Source organism: Camelina sativa, chromosome 3 (genome assembly GCF_030686135.1).
Source record: "Camelina sativa cultivar CO46 ecotype springtype chromosome 3, ASM3068613v1".
In the NCBI taxonomy this organism is placed as follows: Eukaryota; Viridiplantae; Streptophyta; class Magnoliopsida; order Brassicales; family Brassicaceae; genus Camelina; species Camelina sativa.
Genome location: NC_141882.1, coordinates 13,426,198 through 13,446,240, shown reverse-complemented (window position 1 = coordinate 13,446,240; position 20,043 = coordinate 13,426,198). Strand labels below are relative to the sequence as shown.

The following is a 20,043-nucleotide window of genomic DNA, read 5'->3' as shown; positions in this document are numbered from 1 at the left end:
CTAAGTTTTGTTTGTTAATATATAACTTTAAATCTTTCAAAAATAAAAATATAAAAAGCAAAAAAAGTATTATAATAAATGTATATATATATATATATATATATAGATAAACAAACCCGCACGTAATGCGGGTACATATCTAACTATAATAATAAATAATCCTCACAACAAAATTCTTCTCTACTTAGGCTTCAGATTTGTGTGGACAATTTAGTAAATCAACTTTTTGTAAAATGTAGTTTTCAAGAAAAATAAAAAGTGGTAGTTTACAAAATTTAATCTCACCGTAGATTGTTTTCCCAAAATTCCTGTGACAATAACTAGATAAATTAATTATAAAAAAAAAACTTATTTCATTGAATGATAAATAGGAAAATAGTAACAAAATATAAAAGGGAAATATATTGTTTAAACCATGAACTTTCAAAATTTAGCCATTTAAATCATGAACTTTGTTGTAGGCCATTTAAAACATCAACTTTTGTTGATTAGCTTTTTTAAACATGAAGTTTCGTTGACCAAGCCAAAAAAGACATGACGTTAAATCTGATAATTGACCTACTAACAGACGTTACTATGCCGTTAATCACTCCGTTACTGACAAAATGACGTCGTTTTAATGGAAGCTTTAATTCGACAAATGTCATTTAAACCATGAAATTTTAAATATAGGTCATTTAAAACACGAACTTGTAAATGTATGTCATTTAAACCATAAACTTTCAAATTTATGTCATTTAAACCATAATACATGAAAAATGTGACTAATCCTTCAAACTCTAGTGTAGTGTCCTAAAACAAGATGATCAATCCTTCAAACTCTAGTGTAGTGTCCTAAAACAAGATGATCAATCCTTCCAACTCTATTGTAGTGTCCTAATAAATGAAAAAAACTCAAGACAAATACAAAAAGACACAAAATACATGACAAAGATCGAAAAAGAAGGATTTATTGATGTTCTTCTTTCTCTTTTTCAGAATCGCATCATGAGGAAGAGTCAAAGAAAGAAGAGAGAAACTAAACTAGGGTTAAACAATTTAGCCGGTTAGGCTTATATACTTATGCGGTTTCTAATAAACCAGTCTGTCCGAACCGAACCAAAATCCGATTATCCAAATCAATTGCGCCAAACGGTTAGGCTTTCTATTTTTGGTTTTTTTCGATAACCAAAATTTTCAGGTTGTTTAGTTTTCACGGAACGTCCAGGACAAGTTCATGTTTTATATGACAGAAATTTGAAAATACATGCTTTAAATGATATATTTTTACAAGTTCATGATTTAAATGACCTATATTTAAAAGTTCATGGTTTAAATGACATTTTTTCGAACTAAAACTTCTATTAAAACAATGTCGTTTTGTTAGTAACGGACTGATTAACGTCATAATAACGTTTGTTAGTAGGTCAATTATCAATATTAACGTCATGTCTGTTTTGGCTTGGTCAACGAAACTTCATGTTTAAAAAACCTAATCAACAAAAGTTGTTTTTTTAAATGGCCTACAACAAAGTTTATGGTTTAAATGGCCAAAATTCGAAAGTTCATGATTCAAATGATATTTTTCCCAAACCCTAAGGGGGGGGGGGGGTGTATTCAAACCATGATTTTGGAGAATTTGATGGGATTTAGTAAATTTAGAATTTTGATAAATTTTAGGGAAACTCATATGATTTTCTGTAAAATTCTTTCAAATCCCACCTAAAACCATGAGATTTTGATTTGTATTTTTAACTAAACAAATCCTCCAGAATCCTAAAAATTATTAAAATCCTAATCCACAAAACTGTTTTTAATAACAATGGATTTCAAAGTAGATTTTTAAATCATCAGTTCAATAACAATGAATTTTAATGGATTTTAAAGTAGATTTTTAAATTATCAGTTCAATAACAGTGGATTTTAATAGACTTTTTAAAATCCACGATTGAATAACATAGAATTTGTAAATTTCACATAAATCACTTAAAATGCCAAATTGAATACACCTCCCTAACTTTCACAATTTCAAAAAAAGAAACTCTAACTCTTTTTTGGAAAAAAAAACTCTAATTCTTAAAGGGAAATTTTCAAAAATACCACCAAAATTTTTTTTTTTTTTCCAAATTTAGCACAACATCTCTAAAGTTTCAAAAAAATAACATATATTTCAATAACTAATCTTTCAAAATTAAACCCTAAATTTAAAATACTAAATCCTATCCCCTTATAACTATACTCTAAATGTGAAATTTACAATCCAAACCTCAACAAAATTCTAACAATTATTTTAAGTGTTGTAATGTATTAAGTAGTATTATTTTAAAAAATTTATGGAGTGTGTGCTATAATTATCCATAAAACTTGTTGTACTATTATTTTAGGATATTTCTCATTCTTAAACTACTAGATTTTTCGTGACTGCACAAAATTAGGCAACTTTTAACATCTTCCGTTAATTACACCTTAACTTAATTTTTTTAAAAAGTTATCTAACCTCAACTTTTTCACTACCACTAATAGATTCACTTGCCTCTCTCTGTTAAATAAGAAGTCAGGTTCTGTACTTTGTCATTCACGAGCATCAACAATCCAAATAAACACATTCTCAACAGCTACGAGTCAACTCAAAGAGCATATCTCATAGTCATACCTAGAGATGTCAAAACAAACCCGGACTGATTCTAAACTCAGGTTAAATCTTAGATTTTTGTTAAATGTTGCATCTCAGTGAGACAAAAACGTTTTCAGATTCTATTGCATTGCAGCTAGATTTGATGCATGTTGGTGATATATATCATGGCTTAACTAAATCGAAAGTAACTTGGGTTGAAATAAATATGAAAAACTATGCTTACGTACATAGAAATTGAGCTTCCTCTTTTAGTGGTCATTGCTAGATGTCCTTGCCTTTTAAGTTCGAACCATACGTCCTCTTTTGTTTTGAATTCTCCTATAGTATAAGAGAAATAGTTATGACTTATGAGTACATTTCACTAAAGGAAAAATGGGACATTGTGACGTTAGATTGAGATGAATTGTTTTTGTTATAAATTTGTGACTTTTTAGATAATAGATACTATGTTGTGACATGTTTTCTTAATCATAAATTCGTAATTATTTCGTCACAATATTATTACGAATTAAATCGTCACTATTAGTTACTAAATGGTGTCAATATTATTAATTGTAACAAGTGTGACGGTTTCACTACAATTATGTAGTCACAAATAGTGACGTTCATTTGAGACAAAATTATTTGTCACACATTTGTGACCTTTTAGATACTTTATTGAGAAGAAAAAAATTGTAACAAAAAGTTGGAAAAGTTGTTATTTTAAAGCAGTTTGAATTTATGATTAAATAATTCTATTATATTTTAATTAAATTTAACAAAGTAGTTTAAGATACCATATACCAGATTTTTAATTTTTGGAAAAGATTTTATTTTTACTAATAATTAGAATTTTAAGCGCCTAAAGATTTTATTTTTACTAATAATTAGTAATTATTTCGTCACAATATTATTACGAATTAAATCGTCACTATTAGTTACTAAATGGTGTCAATATTATTAATTGTAACAAGTGTGACGGTTTCACTACAATTATGTAGTCACAAATAGTGACGTTCATTTGAGACAAAATTATTTGTCACACATTTGTGACCTTTTAGATACTTTATTGAGAAGAAAAAAATTGTAACAAAAAGTTGGAAAAGTTGTTATTTTAAAGCAGTTTGAATTTATGATTAAATAATTCTATTATATTTTAATTAAATTTAACAAAGTAGTTTAAGATACCATATACTAGATTTTTAATTTTTGGAAAAGATTTTATTTTTACTAATAATTAGAATTTTAAGCGCCTAAAGATTTCCGAAATATTTAGTAATTTTTGGAGTTTCCCTCTTAAACTATTTATTAGTATACCTAAAAACTTCACCTATTTTATATATAAAGAATATACCTAATCCTTAAATTGTAACCCGAATTGAAAACTCTATTACTCTTTCTTCTCGCCGCTTTGTTTCTCTCATTCTCATCAATCACTCTTGCAAGGTTAGTGACCATCTTTTTTATTTAATTGTTAGATTTATATTATGCAATCAATCGTTGAAATTATCCTTTTTCTATTATCAAGTTCTAGCACTTTGTTTACTTAGATACTGCATCATCATCATATACGCTTCCGGAGTGATTTGATTTTGACTAATCTAATGGATGTATATAATTGTATATATAGATTTTCCATTTGACTATTCTAATCGATCTGTATGTATATATAAAGGAATCAAATTGTTTTCACACTGTTACATTGATTTGAGGAAACTGTTGTGATGTCATCTACGTATATATTTAGATGGAGTGATTGCAGGAAAAATCGATGAACATGTGAAAGAACTCTTTACACAAAGAGAGTCTTCAAATGGCTAAGGATTGGCAATAGAGTCTAACCCAAAAGGAGAAATATGAAATTAATGTTAAGGTAATATTTATAGATTAAATTATACATAATTACATAATTTTAATGAGTTAAACATTTAGTATTTTATTTGCGGTTGAAAATGTTCATATACTTGTGTTTTTTTAATAGATTGCTGGAATATCAAAACAAGGCTGGAAAATGGGATTTTTATGTCTTTGGATGATGCTTCAGCGTTTCCACCGACTTGAAGAACTTGAAAATGAATTGAAAAAGAGCCATGATGTCCTCCACAAGTTCCCAATGGAGTGGCTAGTTAATTAAGTTTGGTTTAGCTTTATTTTGTATATTAATAATACTCCAGTTTTTCATATTGGTTTTGTTTACTTTAATTTATAAATTAATAAAATTATTTTATTATATAAGTTTGTTGTAATTATTAATATATAGCTTATGTATCATTGTGACAATAATTTAATAAAACAATAATATTAAGAAAAATAGGAGACAATGGTTTTGGTCATTAACTGTAATCATTTTGACACTAATGGCTGGTTGTGATGAGTTAAACATTATAACGTAATAATAGTAACAAAATGCATTACTGGTTTGGGACTAAAGTTTTGTTATAATGAATGACAGTTTTGATACATGTTCTTAGTTAGTAACTGTGACGGACAAGTGACATTTTACAGGTCACTATGTGTGACGTTTTGAGACTACAACAGCGTCATAAATAGTGACTAACTTGATAAGTGATTTTAGTCATGAAATAAAACGTATTTGGGACGATAAATTTAGTAAGCAATTGTGACATTTTAGATACGTTTACAAATCGTTACATTTGGTGACGAAATAGATACGCATGAGTTAGTCGCAACTCGTGTGACGTTTTAGAGACTAAAAAAAATTGTGATCACTGTATTGTAACCATTCACCCATCATCGCAATGTGACAATAGACTCATTTTCTTGTAGTGTTTGGACTAGTTTGTGGTTGTTTTTTATATATATATATATATATTAACTATTTTGATGCGATTTATTTTAATAATAAACAATAAACATCTCCTACAAGCATTTAACCTTTCTCTTTTATCTCTATATATTCCGACGAGCCGTTACACAATACGTAAGCACATGTATCCTTCATATTCAGTGATCGTTTGTTTTGATGTCAAATCAGAGAAGATAAATTTAATGAAAGCACCTAGGGATGTCGTAGGATGGTGGAGGTATGGAAAGCTTCGATTTTGATGGAATACAAAGGGAAGTTAGCTTCCATTGTGAGATACCCTTCTTGTTTCCATAGTTTTTGATTTGTGGGTGTTAGAAGACATGTAGAAACACGAATGGTATTTGTATTTCTTTGGTCTAATCACAATGTTATCAACTTATCATCAACAAAAGATTTATATAATATGCGCAGACAATTATAGTTGTCATTTTACCTTTTTAGGGTCTTCGCTCTTCGGTGACTTGAGAAGTCTAGAGAGTAGAAATAATTTTTTTTCCCGCATCACACATGCACTAACACTACTACTCGTTCGTTTTACTACAAAGAAAAAGCATTTATGAAACGTACAATTTAGACAGTTTCACCTGATTCGATTCAATCGGACCATATTGAACCGTGACCCAAACACCAATTATTCGGCTTCCCATCCAATTTCGAAAACATCATCTTTTACCAAAGTCAAATTAGTATGCGAGTATTTAATTTGCTTTTAGAAATTTATATGGAGAGAAAAGAGAGAGAATAGACATTTACAAGTTAGCAAATAAAAAAAAGAGAGAATCTTTCCGGTGTAAGGAAAATTAAAACATATTGAACAATTTCACTATGGAAAGGTAAAACTTCTTTTCATAAGAAAAATATTCAATATAACATAGATGATTCCTTTTGTGAATCTTTTTCCTTCCCATACAACACGACTTAAAACGCACTTTCACAAAGCACAACTTATATATGTATATATATATATATATCATCTTAATTATATCTAATAATATAACTAGAAAAGTATTTATTATAAATAGATACTTATTTTATAATGGGAAATGGTAACAAAAAAAACCTCAACTTCACATTTTCATCAATTAAGCAAGCAAAATAGATACAAGATTTTTCGTTGTGATCTGCACAATGTTTAGTGAACTTTTAACATCTTCCGTTAACTAGACCTTAATTTAAATTCAAAAACAAGTTAGATACTTTGTTCTTTTCACTACCACTAAGGTTCACTTGCTTCTCTCATTTGAAAAGTAGTCGGTTCTGTATTTTTTCATTCATGTTAATCAACAACCCTAAACAAACACATTCTTAACAGCTAAGCCTAAGAGCCAACACAAAGGGTTAGGTTGATTTCTCATAGTCATATCAAAGGTTAAACATCCCCGGATTTTTCTGAAGTCAGGTTATCTTAAGTTTGTACGAAGTTACATCTCACTTACACAAAAATGTGTAAGTGAGATTATATTGCAGCTAGATTTGATGCATGTTTGTGATCAAAAGTCACTCGGATGAAGCTAAGTAGGAGGGAGTGTAGGTGGATTGAAATATATATGAATAGTATAGTAGATTTTATAAGTTTTGAGACTAAATTGTATAAATTAGAACCAAAAAACGGCGTGATCTTGTAGCTCATTTGGTTTGGGCCTTTGGGGGGCTAACCGCTTAACTCTACCGGTCAAGACAGAGCAGAGAAGGATAAGAGAAAAATACTCAAAATCTCTTATTGTTCAGTAAAGTCAAAAACATTCTTCTTTTTTTTGTTCGGTAAAATCAAAAACTCTTCTTACCTACCACCTTGTTTCATAGTTGATACAGTTGAAAAAGGTGAAACTGTACCAGTTCGAAAAATACCATAAATTAAGGTATTGTATGCAAAATTCTGAAATTTTTTGAAATAATAACATTAAAATTAAAAAAATCCATTCTTCATCGATTTTTCATTATATAAAGTTTTCGACGTCTCCTGAGAATTCAACATATTCGACATATGGCAGAATTATAATTAACTAGATTATGGCTTGCATTAATCGACTAAAGATTTTGACGTGTGTTTTTATTTCATCAGTTTTTATAATGGTTCAATAAAAAAAACAGCAAGTGTCATTTTCTCAATATATTGTAAGTATGAAAATATATGCAATATTTACTAAGATACAAATTTCAGTTACGCAAAGTTATATGTTAGAGTTTTAAATATTGTGGAAGGCTAAAAGAACATATATATAGATATATAAATATATTGTTAATAAATGAATTAAATTTATAATATAATGATGTGAAGTAATTTTTTCAGGCATAAACCAAAGTATATGAATCTTTATCTTTTTCTGTCATCAGAGTTCAAAGTAAAACTGTGTTGACTCCATCCCCTTTGTAATGCACGCAATACTTTTATAATTACCTTCAGATGCGGGAAAATGTGAAGATTTTTTAAAACTTAAGTTTTCATTAAGAACATTGTGGTACATAATAGTATCTTTTAGTAGATTTAATTTTACTATGTACGCTGGTATTTCTTAAAAAAAAAATAATAATCCATTGTTATCATAATAATTCACTCAACTCAATAAGTAAAAAAAAACTAATAGCAAGGTGATGATAAAAATCCCACCCAAAAAAACGAATAATTTGTTTTCAACATATTCTTAATTATTTCTGAACCAAAGCTAAATAACATCGAACCAAAAGAATAGGAAAAAAAAAGGAAGCTTTTTTAACTAATCAAAATATATATATGACCGGTTTGCTTTAACCAAACCAATATATAATTGAGTTACTGTAGCGCGTAACGAACTTTTAACAAACTCCAAGATCGATTCACGTCTCTCTGTAACAACTTCACCACCGAGTTAATTCTGAAGATGTATTGGTTAGTCTGAATTAGTATCTATGTGATTCAAGACGTGATACAAGATTGTTGTTGTTTTATGTGCGTGAGAAGTATCTAAAAGATTTAAGAAGACAATATTGAAGGACGGTTTGAGAATGAATTGAAGAGGAAAACTACTATTTATTGAGTTGATTAAATTGGAGTTTTACAAGGAAAAGAAAAATAGCAAAAAGGAAAAAAGTCATTTTTTATGGAATTTGGAAATTTTTTCCTATGGTTATTAGAAGGTATTGATGGATATATAAGGAGGTGTTGGGCACGTCCAAGAGAAGCAAGAGCTGAGAGATAAAGATTAAAATCCTAGAGAGCTTTCTCATTGTGTGTGGCTTAGTTTCGCGGTTTTGTGTTTGTGTTGTTCAAGCTTCTTTGTTCGTCGGTGTGACATGTGTGTGAAGGTTGCTCAAGAGAGTTAAAGATCTGAAGTCTAGGCTCAGGGGGAGTTTAGCCCAAGGTTAGGTTATCTTGGTTTGAATCTAGGCTCGGTGTGAGTTTACTTAAGGGTAGATATTTATCCTTAAGATTTTATGTTATAGAACGGAGCGGTGAATTAAGAGGGTTGTGCTTGATTTACGCGTTTGCGAATAGGTTGTATTTGCTTTCTTGTTCTAGTGGAATCGAAATATGGACGTGGTCCCGGGGAGTAGGAAAAACCGAACCTCGTTAACAAAGTTCTTGTGTTATTTACTTCCTGCACTTTATTATTGCCTCATCCACATTTACAAGTGGTATCAGAGCGGGTTCTCGATAGAGATTAAGTCTAGTTTCAGGTAGATCAAAGGTGAGGGTAGTTCCGGAAGTAAGACAGAGCTTTGAATCAGTTGTGATGAATTCATACAGAGAAGGCACGTCTATGTCAAGACCACCATTGCTTGATTCAACGAATTACGGGTATTGGAAGGTTCGTATGCAAGCGTTTATTAGTAACCTTGATGAAGATTGTTGGAATTCGATTGAGCTTGGTTGGGAGCCTCCTAAAGTGGTGGATGAGAAAGGGGTTGAGAGTCTTTAAGCCTAGGGATAAGTGGACTGCTGCAGAGAAAAAGCTATCAAGTTGTAATTCGACAGCCAAGACAGCGATTTATAATGCTATTGATTCAAGTCACTTCAAGTTAATTTCTCAATGTGTATCAGCTCAAAAAGCGTGGAAGTCATTGGAGAATATGTTTGAGAGTACTTCAAGTGTTAAGAGAACAAAGCTGGATATGTTGGCATCACAATTTGAGAATCTAAGGATGGAAGAAAAAGAAACGGTGGTTGAGTTCAGTGCTAAGTTATGTGAATATCGAATGAGGCTTTTGCTCTTGGAAAGCAGTACAAAGACAAATAGCTTGTGAAAAAACTGAAGCGACTATTGCCTGCAAAATTTGAGTCAAAAATTTATGCAGTTGAAGAAACTCATAATTTATATGAGATGGCTTTTGATGAGTTTGTTGGGATTCTAAAGGCTTTTGAATTAAGCAAAGCATATGAAGCTGAAGGAGTAAAGAAGAAAAATGATCAAGTTAAGGAAGCAATAAAGAAGGAAGTTGACATTGGAGTAGCTCTTAAGGTATCATCTTATGAAGATTCAATAGCTATGTTATCAAGACAATTTGCTAAATTTCTGAAGCGTAAGGGCGAAGAGAAGAAAAGTAGAATGGGTGAAGAGATGAAGACTTCATCAAAGAATGTTCAATGTTTTGAATGCAAAGGATATGGTCATGTACGGTATGATTGTGCCAATCTACAAAAGCATAAGAAGAAGGCTATGAATGTTGTTACTAGTGATTCTAAAACTGATTCAGATGAAGAAGAAGATCTGAAGAATTTTGTGGCGTTTACAACTTATGAAGATAGTTCTGAATCAGTGTTTGCATCAGTGTCTGCAATTGCTTATGAACCTGCAGCAAAACCTACAACTGCATCTGAAAATGAATCTGATAGTGATAGTGATGGAGAGGATATGAGTTATGAAGAACTTGGTAAGAGTTATGAGAAGTTGTATGCACATTGGCTTAAGGTAGTTGATGATAATTCAGTTTTGATTAAGGAGAAGCTTGAGTTAGAGGCTAAAGCCATTGAAGCAGACAAATATGCAACAGAAAAGGAAGAAGAAGCATCACAAGCTAAAGTACAACTTCTAAAAACTCAAAAGAATTTGAGGATGCTTAATAATGGTACAGAGAAGCTGGATCATATTCTGAATATTGGCAAGCCAGATAAGTGTGGCTTTGGATATGAAAGAAAAGATTCAAAATTGGATATAGTGTTTGTTTCAAGTGGAAAACTCACGTCTGCATCAGGAACTGTGCCAGAGACTGCTTCAAAGACTGCTTCAAAGAGTGCTTCAAGGACTGTATTTTTGAAAGAGCATGGTAAAAGAATTTCTGAATTGCATAATGCACCTAGACAAGTGTTTTGACCTGTTTGTCATCATTGTGGTGTTGTTGGGCATATTAGGCCAAGATGTTTCAGATTGTTGAGTGAGAGGAGCCAAATGGAGAATGTTTATGATGTAAAGTTTCAAGGTCCTACATTTTATCATTGTGGAGTTCAAGGACATATTAAGAGGAATTGTTTCAAATTCATTCAAGGAGTCAATCATGGAGGTCTAAGGCGCAACAAGATTTGGGTTAGAAAAGATGAGTTCTATGGAGGTGGTGTACTAGGCTATCAACCGCGTATTGAAAAGCGGGGAAAATTTTCCTGTTAGTTTTGACCATGTTGTGACTCATTCAGGGGGAGAATGAAGATATGTTTGGTGATGTTTTTAGGAGTTTGGACTGATGAGTTCACAAGCATAGTCAAAAAGGGGGAGAACGAAGATGTATTGGTTTGTCTCTTGTCGTTGTGAGTCATATGGTTTATAACCCTGGAGATGATTCGACTCTAGGTCAACCGTTTGATGAATCTCAACCTCTTATGGGCACCTTTGGTGATGGTGTAGCTGAAGATCAGCCAATGAGGGACATTAAAGCAATTATGGAAGAACCAGAGGGCAATGCGATTCCTGATGGAGCTGAAGACAATGATGCGTTAGAGGAAATGATCATCAGTATTCTATTTGTGGACAACATGGAGATTGATGCAGCATGATCTCAGTATTCTTCCTTTTAAAGATTCTCACGAGCTTTGCTAATTTCTCACTGGCTGGTTCGTCTCTGAGTGTACTACATTCCGGCAGATCTTCGACCTGTTCTGGAGTATCAGTCTGGTATATTTTTTGTTTAGGTACCCGAAACTATTCTTTCAAGATTCTCTGAAACTCGAGTTTTGTTTTTCAAAATTCTGTATGTGTATCATTTCTATTATTTCTCTATGGAATATGGTTGTCCCACTGAACAATAAAAGAAGAGATGAATGTGTGCTATATGAGATTGCATTAATGAGTTTTTTTTTCTTCTTCCAAGTAATAGGTCTTTCCTAAACATAAAAGGCTTCTGTAGGTTATCGTGTAGTGAGTAGTACAGAGTAAAAATCAGATCTCGGAAAAGAGAAATTATTGAGGTAGAAGATTTAAGAACTACATAAATGTTAGTCATTGACGTTTCTCAGTGTTCTGCAACCGTAATCCTAAGTGCATGGATTTGAGTTTGCAACCTTATCCGAGCAGAACTATGGCAACAGTGATGATGTGAAGAGAAAGCCTGAATCACAAGCAAGCTACAAGAGATATGACGGTTTGGGCTTCCCACTCGGTTTGGGCTTGGACCAAGTAAAGCCTATTAAGCTGAGATATCTGGTGAAACAGAGAGCAAACAGAGAGCAAATGTTGTATCTTTATAATTCCCTCTGATCTCTTCTTTACAATTTACAAAACAAAACAAGTAGAAGATTCTAGGGCAGCCGTCATCATGAAACAGCGCAAGGAGATAGATCATATCCCTCTTGATCTAACAGTGGAGATTCTCACCAGGTTGCCAGCCAAGTCTCTTATGAAGTTCAAATCCGTTTCTAAGTCGTGGTCTTCCATTATCCGTAGCCAAGTGTTCATTGATTCCTTCTACTCAATCTCCTCGACACGACCACGGTTTATAGTCGCTTTCACCAACGGTATATTCGCCAAGCGTGAGGAGAAGCGCTTGTTCTTCTTCTCGTCTTCACACGAGGGACATGAATCTTCTTCTTTAGTAACCAATCACCATATGACAATACCATGTTTAAGCGTTTGTAGCAACCCTGCGTCAAGGTGTGTTTCCGTCCGTGGCTTCATAGGCTGTTCACTTGTAGGTGGGTTCATGGTATGTAACCCTAGCACCAGACAAGTCATTATCTTACCAAGGTTACCCTCACGCCGCGCTCCTGATATGAGAGGCGAATGTCTAGGGTACGATCCGGTGGATGATCAGTTCAAAGCTTTGTCACTCATTTCTTCTCGCATACCTAATAATGATAGTGTAGAGCACTTGGTGCTAACTCTAAAAGGTGATAAAAAAAATATTCATGGAGGCAAATCAGAGGTAACAACAATGTTCCACCTTATTCCCCTCTAACTATGAAAGTATGCATCAACGGGGTTGTGTATTATGGTGGTTGGACTCCAAAAGTAAATATGAATCCAGTGATCGTTTGTTTTGATGTTAGATCAGAGAAGATAAATTTTATCAAAGCACCTAGGGATGTCGTAGGATGGTGGAATGATTCGATTTTGATGGAATACAAAGGGAAATTAGCTTCCATCGTAAGATACCCTTTGGCTTGTTTCCATAGTTTTGATTTGTGGGTGTTAGAAGACATGGAGAAACACGAATGGTCAAAACATACATGTGAGATTCCATTTTCTCTGTGGGATTATGTTGGGGGGTTTCAGTTGTCTTTTCCAGGCACTAACAAGGTTGGGGAGATCATTCTTGCCCCAAAAATCTTGTCACGCTACCATCTTCAACCGTTCTACATTTTCTACTACCATGTAGAAACAAGCAACGTTAGAAGAGTTAGGCTTGAAGGAATTGCTGATGATGAAAGTTTTAGGCACTGTTATGGAATTGGAAAGATTGTTTGTAACGTCTATATATCACCAGAACATGTTGAAAATATTAGGTTTTTGTAAACATTTTTAATTCAATTGACCCGGATATGACCCTCTTTGTTTTTTCGTACTCAACATATATGTGTTGATTTTTATGTACCAAACAAATTGGTTTGATACTAAGGGATTTTCTCAAATTTATTTTTTATAAAACCATAGTCTATAGTGATTAATTTTTTATGATTGGTACAGAATTTTTGCTCAAATTTTATAAATGTCTTTTTCTTCTTTTTGTTCTATTTTTCTTTTTAATTGTTAGATTAATTGGAACATTTTACATTTTGCAATCAAAACATTCTTCCCTAGAGTATAGACGCAGCTGAGTGGTGGTTTTTTTTAAGTTCACTCTCTGATCAGGAATCATTTGATAGTAGAATCTTTACAAATACTTGTTGGGATCTCTGCTAAGTTCACTCTCAATACGAAAGCACATGTGTCCTTCATATTCATGTATATATCATTTGTGTGTCCCGCAGTTGTAAGACTCAGAATTAGAAAGGAGTGTCTAGAAAGCAGAATCACATGGAATATCAGGAATGATAATTAGAGCTCACTTGTCGCAGGACGTGTCTCAAAAAAACATATGTTCCAAAGTTTTTGCTAAGGAAGGATTCATAAGAATCAAGCGCATTGACACTAACAAGCTCGAGAGTCCCCATCACCTGGATGAAGTGCTGAGCAAGCGACCGATATCGCTAGAGATACGAATAAGCTTGTGATGACGTTTGAACAGAAAGAAACGAAAAAAAAAGACTAGAAAATGATCGACATATACCGATAAGTGTGATCCTTCGTTGTTTGTATTTGTTTGGTCTAATCATCACAACTGTATCATGCATCAACAACAGATTTTATATAATATGCGGACAATTATATAGTTATTATTTTACCTTTTTAGGGTCTTCGATGACTAGAGTCTAGAGAGTGGAAATTTTTTTGTTGGCATCACACATGCACTACCACTTTGTTCGTATTACGACGACGACAAAGAAAAAGCATTTATGAAACGTACGTATTTTGGCATTTTTACCTGGTTCGACTTGTTAGCAGACAGTGTCACATTGTTTCTCTATCATACAGTGTCCGCACATTGGTCCCAATACTCTCATAAATTATCTTTTATTAAAAAGGAAGAAAATGTTAAATACTGATATTATCTTGTGAATGTCTCCTAACACAAAATAGTATAGTTAAAAGAGACCCGGTTGAGTAAAGCCCTGAACTCAAGCTAGACCTTCTCTGGTACCTTCACAGCTTCTTTGGAACTTGTGGTTGTTGTGGTTGCATCATTTGTGGATAGGGTGTCAACGGTTGCGGAGGCCACAACTGCGGAGGACCATTCTGAAACTTTGATGGGACATGCCAGTTTCGGTTTCGCATCGGTGAAGGCTGTACAACCTTTGATTTACTGGTCAAACACAATAGAAAAGAAATTTTTTTTCGTATCCCTCTCTTGTTCTTCTGCTTCATCTTCTCTAGCAATTCACGTTCCATGGGTTTAGGATCATTATATGAACTAGCAGAGTCAGAAGAAGAAGTGCCATCTTCATCGTCGCTGTTTATATCATCATCTTCAATCTGGTACTTAACTGAGAAGAGCTCTGTTTTTTTGCCACATTTATTAAGTTTACGAACCAGAGCCATAGGTTCAACGTTACCTGTGACTGTCATGAGTCCTTTTTTGCTGTTGTACTCCACTTCGTTTACACCTGTTTTCATTGAAAACTAATTAGAACTAAGAATTATCTCATGTTATAAGACTTATATATGTGTCGAGCACTTCAAAAGTAAGTTGGACTTTTTCTTATTACCAGAGATACTCTTCAACTTGATGCCTGCTTTTTTTTGGCAACCGGTGCAACACTTTAGATCGACTTTTAGTACGCAAGTCTGCAAAATTTACACAGCTAAATCATTAATTAGCAACTGAAGAGAGAGAGAGAGAGAGTGATAGATAGATAGATAGATAGATAGATTGAGAGAGAGAGAGGAAGAAGTACCCTGACGGATTGGTTTGGGTCCGCCATTGTGAAAGAAGAAGAAGAAGAAGAAAACCCTAAACTGAAACTCAATGGAGAAAAAGAAGATTTGTATTAATAGGCATCGTTAAATCTTTCTATATACAAAGGGAGAATCCATAAACTTTCCATAGTTACCGAATTTTTACATTAACAAGTTAAAGGTAATGATACATTTTATCGACTTTGATAGCTATTGTCGGTTTCCAAATTCGAAAAATATTCTGGCAATTTCAAGACCTGCCTTCTCCCATATGTACCAAGTGAATTCAAAACTCAGATGGTGAGATATTTAAAAGTTCTCATTCTTGCATCATTTGATTTGAACTGAAGCTAACAAGAAAAGATTTGTTAAGTGACCTGATGACACTATTTAGCAGGAACGAGAGTTGGAGAATTAGCAAAGTGACTTAATTGGGAAAGATGAGAGGCATCAAATCTACATTAATGTACAAAATTACGACGTGTTTTAAAACTTTGACTATTAGACCTTGTAATACAATCAAAATAATTAATCAGAAAACTAATAAAATCAGTAATACCAACAACAAAAAAAACGATGAGGTTTCTCCGGTTCGAACCTCAGCAGTTACAGTTTTTTCCAACAAAAAAAAAAGTAATTGCAAAAAATTAGATTTGCTCGGTTTATCACATGTTTGGTTTGGTTTGGTTTGGTTTATCATCCATCAATAATATATATTATCGAAAGAAACTCCTTTTTTTCCGAGTCGAAATCCAAAGGGTTTTTGTTTGGGAACTGCAATGAAACGCAAGGAGAAAGACAAGACAAGGTAGATCCGTGCATCCCTCATGACCTAGAGATTGAGATACTGACTAGATTGCCGGCGAAGTCTCTTATGAAGTTCCGATGCGTGTCAAAGATGTGGTCTTCCACCATCCGAAGCCAGAGATTCGTCGATTCCTTCTCCGCTACGCGAGAATCACTTTTACTAACAGTGCCAAGCGTCTCTTCATCTTCTCCTCTTCATACGAGGAAGATGAATCTTCTTCTTTGGTCGCCAATCTAGACATCATAATACCTTCTGTGTACATGGATTACGCCTCCAAGTGTCCTTCCATCAACGGCTTCGTCGCTTGAGGCCACGAAGCAAGTCGTTACCTCACCCATTTTCGGACCCCGCGCCTGTTTGGGATACGATTCAAAAGTATTCAACATGGTGACTTCTCCTTACCAACCGTCTATTCATTCTCAATGGTTTCCTCTATTATGGTGCTTATGCTCCGAGAGCGAGAATGGATCCGGTGATTGTGTGTTTTGATGTTAGATCCGAGACTCTTGAGTTGTTTCATCAAAGCGCCTAGGGATGTTGTGGTTTATGAGGATGATGCAATCTTGATTGAATACAATGGCAAGTTAGCTTCCATTGTTAGGGACCGTATGGGATTCTCTAGTTTCCATTTATGGATACTATAGAAGATGTCGAGAAACATGGTTGGTCCAAGCAAACCTTTGAGCTTCCCTTCCCTTTGGTGAACATGACTTCCCCTGGCACCAATCTGGCTGGTGAAATCATTTTTGCCCCAATTTATCTGTTTTTGAGTGTTACGAGCAACCCAGGCATCAGAAGAGTTAGGGTCCATGGTATTGCTGACGATGAAATGTTTTGGCACAGGTATGGATTCAACAACGGTATGTGCCTCTCTATCTCACCCCGACACATCGAAAGTATCGCCTCTCTTTAGTGTGTTTTCTTCAAGGTGACCAATCATGTAATCCACTACAGTTTGTTATCTTACTACTCGTGATGATTTGCGATTTCTGACATTTGTTACTATTCTTTTGAGTAGTGTTCTTATGTTGAATGTTTTGTCCATATCTTTTGTTTTTGCTCACAAGGTATATAGACCTTGCCACAACTTTTCGCTCCACCAAAGTGATTATATATAGTCCAGTGAATATTGACACACAACGTCTTTTCAGAAACTCTATATAAAGAACTCCATAGATTCCCCCAAAACCGAATCTGAGGGCTCACTTCTCAAACAATTAACCTCGTAACTGAAACTTTCTCAAACCGGGACAAGACCTTGGTTGGAATGGAGTTCAGCTCTGCTAGCTTCAAGTGCAATTCTCAGATGGCGTTCATCATTGAAATGGTGGTACCCGTAATGCAACATCCCCCAATACGCATAACCGAAACCATCCCACTTTTCTAGCATCTTGGTGAAGAGCAGCCGATCCAACAATACCACAGAGTATTAACTAGAATAGAACTGATCAAAGGTAGGTAGACGAACATCAATAACCTCTATATCCTAGAGCATTAGGGATATAAGATTTCTGCATCCTCCTGAAAATTGATGAACTAAATTGTGTACTTCTCCATGGATAGAAGATATGCATCATTATATTGTTATGAGAAGAAGAGATATTTCACCTCCATAGCGAGGCCATACGTGGCAGGAGAAGATTTTTGCCTTAGTCCTTGCTTTCGTTGAGCACCTGTGGTGAATAGATATGTCCAGCATTCGCATCAGTCAAGTGACTTTATGCTTCCGACAGAATTAGTATAGGCGATATATAAGAGAATGAGGATCGCATTCTATAGACGACAACGTCTGGTTTAAGCCGAGGATCCCATTTATGTGAAAACGTAGCTAGCTGGCTTCTCCACTATGTGAAAACGTATGTGTGATCTTTAGTTGTTTGGTCTAATCACAATGTTAATCCATCAACAAATGATTTATACTATTTGTTGACAAATATAGTTGTTATTATATTTTACCTTTTTAGGCATTTTGACCTGGTTCCACTTGTTAGCAGACAGTGCCACGTTGTTTATCTATCAAACAGTAGTGTCCGCACATTGGTCGCAATACTCTCATAAATTATCTTTTATTAAAATACTGATATTATCTTGTGAAACACACAATTAGTATAATTAAATGAGACCCGGTTGAGTAAAGCCCTGAACTTAAGCTACACCTTTGGTTCCTTCACAGCTTCTTTAGTTTCTTTGGCATCTGCTTCAGCTGCAACCTCTGTTTCTCTTGTCTCCTGGGAGATTTTAGGTTCAGAGTTTTCAGCATCCGGATTCGATTCATCAGGACCGAGATCTCTCAAGTTCTCTGTTATTGCAGTACCACTTGCTTTAGCCGAGCTCTCAGTGAGTTCCACATCACTAGCTTTCGGGGTGAGCTTTCATTGCTTTCAACACCACTCCCATCTGGTAACTTCTCTGTGGTTTCATTGCCAGATGCACCTGGTGAATCCTCTGCACTTTCATAGCTATCTCTGCTTCCATACGATAATATAACCTGTGGTTGTTGTTGCATCATTTGTGGATAGGGCATCATCGGTTGCGGAGGCCGCAACAGCGATGATGTAGTAGTATTGGCGAAAGGAAGCCATAGCCTGGAGGACCATTCTCAAACTTTGATAGGACATGCCGATATGAACTAGTAGAGTCAGAAGAAGTGTCATCTTCATCGTCGCTGTTTAGATCATCATCTTCAAGCTGGTACTTAACTGAGGAGAGCTCTGTTTTTTTTGCCACATTTAGTAAGTTTACGAACCAGAGCCGTAGGTTCTACGCCGCCTGTGACTTTCATGAGCCCTTTTTCGCTGTTGTACTCCACTTCGTTTACACCTGTTTTCATTGGAAACAAAAGTATTAAGAATCATCTCATGTTATAAGACTTATATATGAGTCAAGCACTTCAAAACTAAGTTGGAAGTTTTCTTATTACCAGAGATACTCTTCAACTTGATGCTTGCTTTTTTTTTGGCAACCGGTGCAACACTTTAGAGTTTAGATCGACTTTTAGTATGCAAGTCTGCAAAATTTACAGAAGCTAATCATTAACAACTGAAGAGAGAGAGAGAGAGAGAGAGAGAGAGAGAGAGAGAGAGAGAGAGAGAGAGAGAGAGAGAGAGAGGAGAGATAGATTGATAGATAGATCGACTGAGAGAGAGGAAGAAGTACCCGGACGGATTGGCTTGGGTTAGCCATTGTATATAAAAGAAGATTTGTACATCGTTAAATCTTTTTTATATACAAGGGAGAATCCATAAACTTTCTATAATTACCGAACTTTACATTAACAAGTTAAGGTACGTAATGATACAGTTATTGACTTTGATTACTATCGGTTTCCATATTTGATGAATCTTGCCGTTACCATCTTCAATTCAAACCCTTCTACGTTTTCTACTACCATGTAGAAACAAGCAACATCAGAAGAGTTACGCTTGAAGGAATTGCTGATGATGAAAATTTTAGGCACTGTTATGGAATAGGAAAGATTGTTTATGTATGTAACGTCTATATATCACCAGAACATGTTGAAAATATAAGGTTTTTGTAATGTTTTAATTTATTTTTAGGATATGATATATCCCTCTTTGTTTTTTCTAGTCAACTTATATGTGTTGTTTTTTAGGTACCAAACAAATCGATTTGCTACTATGGGATTTGTTAGATCTTGAACAATATAAATGATGTGTTGTCTAAAACCATAGTCATGATGGGTAAAGAATCCTTGCCCAAAGTTTAGAAATGTCTTTTTCTTCTTTTTGCTCGGCTTTTCTTTTTAATTGTTAGATTAATTGGAACATTTTGCAATCAAAACATTCCTCCCGAAAGTATAGACGCAGCTGAGTGGTGGTTCTTTTAAGTTCACTCTCAGGACTTATTTGATAGTAGAATCTTTACAAATATTTGTTGGGATCTCTGCTCAGTTCACTCT

At 34.2% G+C, this 20,043-nt stretch overlaps 1 protein-coding gene, 1 long non-coding RNA gene and 2 pseudogenes across 2 annotated transcripts; 3 read left to right on the top strand and 1 right to left on the bottom strand.

The window, feature by feature from the left end:
- The first annotated feature begins 12,140 nt into the window (after positions 1–12,140).
- On the top strand, positions 12,141–13,336 carry LOC104778969 (F-box protein At1g30790 pseudogene; annotated as a pseudogene).
- Positions 13,337–14,563: 1,227 nt separating this feature from the next.
- LOC104778968 (uncharacterized) lies at positions 14,564–15,342 on the bottom strand. The gene is made up of 3 exons (XM_087507282.1): positions 15,316–15,342; positions 15,127–15,205; positions 14,564–15,024 (listed from the first exon to the last, which is right to left on the bottom strand). Exons 1-3 carry the CDS (start codon positions 15,340–15,342, stop codon positions 14,564–14,566), a joined length of 567 nt encoding a protein of 188 aa, XP_087363408.1.
- A 1,197-nt stretch (positions 15,343–16,539) lies between these two features.
- On the top strand, positions 16,540–19,662 carry LOC147946883 (F-box protein At1g30790 pseudogene; annotated as a pseudogene).
- On the top strand, positions 18,264–18,965 carry LOC147946884 (uncharacterized). Its single transcript, XR_015592301.1, has 2 exons — positions 18,264–18,488; positions 18,644–18,965. It is a non-coding gene; the product is annotated as an uncharacterized LOC147946884 (long non-coding RNA).
- Positions 19,663–20,043: the final 381 nt, after the last annotated feature.

What these genes read in the sequence shown, in the direction of transcription:
- LOC104778968 (XM_087507282.1), bottom strand. Translation starts at nt 15,342, where the DNA reads ATGGCGGACCCAAACCAATCCGTCAGG. An exon ending in ACCCAAACCAATCCGTCAGG is followed by an intron (nt 15,206 to 15,315) that starts GTACTTCTTCCT and finishes TAAATTTTGCAG; the next exon opens with ACTTGCGTACTAAAAGTCGA. An exon ending in CAAGTTGAAGAGTATCTCTG is followed by an intron (nt 15,025 to 15,126) that starts GTAATAAGAAAA and finishes CAATGAAAACAG; the next exon opens with GTGTAAACGAAGTGGAGTAC.